General features: G+C 56.0%; 1 protein-coding gene across 1 annotated transcript in view; it reads left to right on the top strand.

Moving 5' to 3' along the window:
• The window catches only part of SAMD4A (sterile alpha motif domain containing 4A), a 113,754-nt gene that overhangs the window by 109,129 nt on the left and 1,196 nt on the right, over positions 1-3,429 (top strand). Inside the window, 2 exon segments of the mRNA XM_009996457.1 lie at positions 163-431; positions 2,495-2,578. Of these exon segments, the coding sequence (XP_009994759.1) occupies positions 163-431; positions 2,495-2,578 (353 nt within the window).

The following is a 3,429-nucleotide window of genomic DNA, read 5'->3' as shown; positions in this document are numbered from 1 at the left end:
CATCCTCAAGCAAGGCAGACAGGTTGGTCCGTGTTGGCAGCATCTCCAGCTTCTCTATCCCTTTCCCCAGAACCTTCCTTTGGTTTTTCTCCTCTTCACTTACCCAGATTTCCATTGTTTCCCTCCCCGACTTTTCAAGCCAAGCAAGCCAGAGCCATTCATCCTCCTCCGTGCAGGAAAAGGGCACAAACCGGGAGGTGGAAGAGGCAAAGAGGAGCCCAAACGGGTTGTAAACACGTGGCCCAGAGGCCTCCCAACTTGACATCTCTCTCCCCCTGGTTTTTTTTGGGTTTGCTTCCCACAGAACCTCTGGTTTGCCAACCCTGGGGGCAGCAACAGCATGCCCAGCCGCAGCCACAGCTCCGTGCAGAGGACGCGCTCGCTGCCGGTCCACACCTCCCCGCAGACCATGCTGATGTTCCAGCAGCCAGGTAGGAACTAGAGCTTTGGTGGTTGTTGGGTTTGTTGGGTTGTTTTTTTTTCACCAAAAAAGGCAGTAGCTCTTCCGTCGCCTTCTTTTGCTCTCGTAGGATTGTTAAGGTTGGAAAGGACCTTAAAGATCATCTAGTTCCAACCCCCCTGCTATGAGCAGGGAACCCCACCACCTGGAATCATTAAGGTTGGAAAGGACCTTACAGATCATCTAGTTCCAACCCCCCTGCTATGAGCAGGGAACCCCACCACCTGGAATCATTAAGGTTGGAAAGGACCTTACAGATCATCTAGTTCCAACCCCCCTGCTATGAGCAGGGAACCCCACCACCTGGAATCATAGAATCATTAAGGTTGGAAGGGACCTTAAAGATCAATGGACATGGAAGCGCAGAGGGACCACGGGGGAAATTCTCTTCGCAGTGCATGTGGAGGGAGATGTTGCTGTGTCAGTGCTTCCTTCCCAAACACCACCATTCTTTTTTTTCTGGACCCTGTGGCTGGAGCATCTTTCCCATGAGGACATTCATGCCTTTTTCCCCTCTCCTCTAGTGGGAGGTGTCCCTGTCTACACAGGGGAGTTGGAACTAGATGATCTTCAAGTTCCCTTCCAACCCAAACCAACTCTGATTCTGTGTTTTTATCCTTTCACTGGCTTTGTAAGTGTGCCTTTTCTTACCATAACATTTCATACCGTGGGGTGGGGGTGTTACACACTCCCCCCCCCCCCACCAAACAACAAACCTCATCCATAAGCTTCTGCCATGGTTTCAGCTCAGCAGCTCCCTTGGCATCACGTGCCTGTGGTGTTTTAGCTGCACAGTTTGGGCAGCAAATGTCCTGTACAGCAAAAGCAGCGTCTGTTCCCGGGTTATCGATCAAACACCAGGACAAGGGCACGTTTCTGCAGGCTCTGAGAGAGGATGAATAGGTTTCTCTTTGCCTCTTAGCCTGCAGTGAATGAGGGCGTAGGAGGATCAGGGAGCCAAAGATGTGGACTGAGTCGTGAGGAAAATAAGCAGTAATATGATGCTGGGCTCCCAAGCTACCTTTTGGCAGGATCTCAGCCCTCCTGGATCTCCTCCCACAGTCCTGAGAGCCAGTGGAAAGGAGGAGGGGTCATCCTGTGGTAGCAAAAGCTTTGTTTGCAGCTTCTGGTGCAGAGGAGAGTGATGTTTTGGTGTTGTGTGGTCAGGCCAGGGCCTTGCAGCACAGCAGACTTTGTGTGTCCCCCCTTCTGTTTTTTTGTGCTTACCCCCCAGGGATGTAGCAGGAGGGCCATGAGTGGCCAAGGCAGCCATGGAGAAGCCAGAGGGCAGCTCTGCTGGTCTTTGCTGCCATCCCATGTCTGAAGCACTAACCCTGCCTGCACAGGCAGCACCCGACCCTGCTGGATTCATAGGGAGGATTTTTGCATGTCCTGAGCAAACAAAGAGCTTGGGGAGGTCCCCTCTGCCCCACACACACCCCCAGCATCTCTAACCAGCACCTGAACCCCTCATTTCCACCCCCCTTCTAGTACCAGGCTGGTAACCCCCAGGATTTACCCCTTAGCAATCAGAAGCAGGGACCATATCTGCAAACACCTCCTGCCAGAGGTGATTGCACTGGGAAGCCAAGCACGGCCAGACACACCCGTGGAATCATAGAATCCCAGGTTGGTTTGCATTGGAAGGAGCCTTCAAGATCATCTAGTTCCAACACCTCTGCCATGAGCAGGGACACCTCCCACTAGACCAGGTTGCTTCAAGCCACATCCAACACTTCCAGGGATGGGGCAGCCACAGCTTCTCTGGGCAACCTGGGCCAGGGTCTCACCACCCTCACAGCAAAGAACTTCTTTCCAGTATCTCATCTAAATCTTCCCTCTTTCAGCTTAAAACAGTTCTCCCTCATCCTGTCACTTCACGTCCCTCCCCAGAAGGTCCTATGCAGTCAGACCTTCCTGGGTCATCTTCAGTTGGTTTTCTACCCCCTGTGTGCTCATGCCAGTGGCAGCAGAGCGGACAGGGTCCCCTAAGAGATCCCCTGACCAAGGTCTTCTGTCCCTTTGTCCCCTCAGAGTTCCAGGTGCCGGTGACTGAACCTGACATCAACAACAGGCTGGAGTCCCTGTGCCTGAGCATGACGGAGCACGCGCTCAGCGGTGAGCACTCCCTCCTCCTGGGGCTCTTCCAGCACGTCCACGCCACCTCCTCCGAGCCCCCCGGCCCCTGCCCCCCACCCCCCAAAACCTGGGACAGGCTCTGGCTGTGAGGGGACGGGCTGGTGGCAGGGCTGGATGCGGGGATGCTCCCAAGGGGAGTCAGGTGGGGACAGTGGCTTCTCTCGGCAAAGCTGCCGGGGCAGAGGGGGAAAACCAAAGGCAGGGACGAGTGCAGTCCATGCTTATTAGCCACTAGTTAGCTTGCTAATAATAATTAGCATTGGCTTGCTAGTTTGTTATTAGTTCTCAGTAAATCCCTTGCCACCAGCGTGCTCGAGTGGGTCACAGGCTGGGGGAGGGTTTTATCCTCCTGCCACCTGTGAATTTGGCCAGGGGGGTGCGGGAGCCCCGAGACACAGGGGTTCAGACCCTGCCGGGGGCTGTGCTGGCTCCTGGCTGCTGCCTGGGGCAGCTGTGGGTGCCAGCCCTGGCGGGTGGGTCGTGGGCACGGGGAGGGAGCAGGACCAGGTGGAAAAACCAGCCTGGGAAGATGGAAGAGGCAGCGGGATGGAGAGGCCGACACAGCAAAAAGCAGCAGCTCCAGCAGCGCCCGGTGCCCCTCGCTGGCCCCCCAAGGAGGAAGGATGACGCCCTCAGACCCTCCCCAGTGTCCAGCTGGGCTCTCATCCCTGGACTGCATCAGCTGGCTGAGGACGGGAGACCTTCAGGGAGGATGGTGCTGCTGGGATCCCACCTCCCTGCAGCCGTGTGACAGCCCATCCCTGGGACAGGGACACCGGAGCAAGGACTGGAAGAGGCAGGAGTGCCCCCGCAGCGACACACCCACCGCC

This window comes from Chaetura pelagica, unplaced genomic scaffold, assembly GCF_000747805.2.
Source record: "Chaetura pelagica isolate M959 unplaced genomic scaffold, ChaPel_1.0 scaffold274, whole genome shotgun sequence".
Lineage (NCBI taxonomy): Eukaryota > Metazoa > Chordata > Aves > Apodiformes > Apodidae > Chaetura > Chaetura pelagica.
This window is presented reverse-complemented; position numbering and strand designations above follow the sequence as displayed.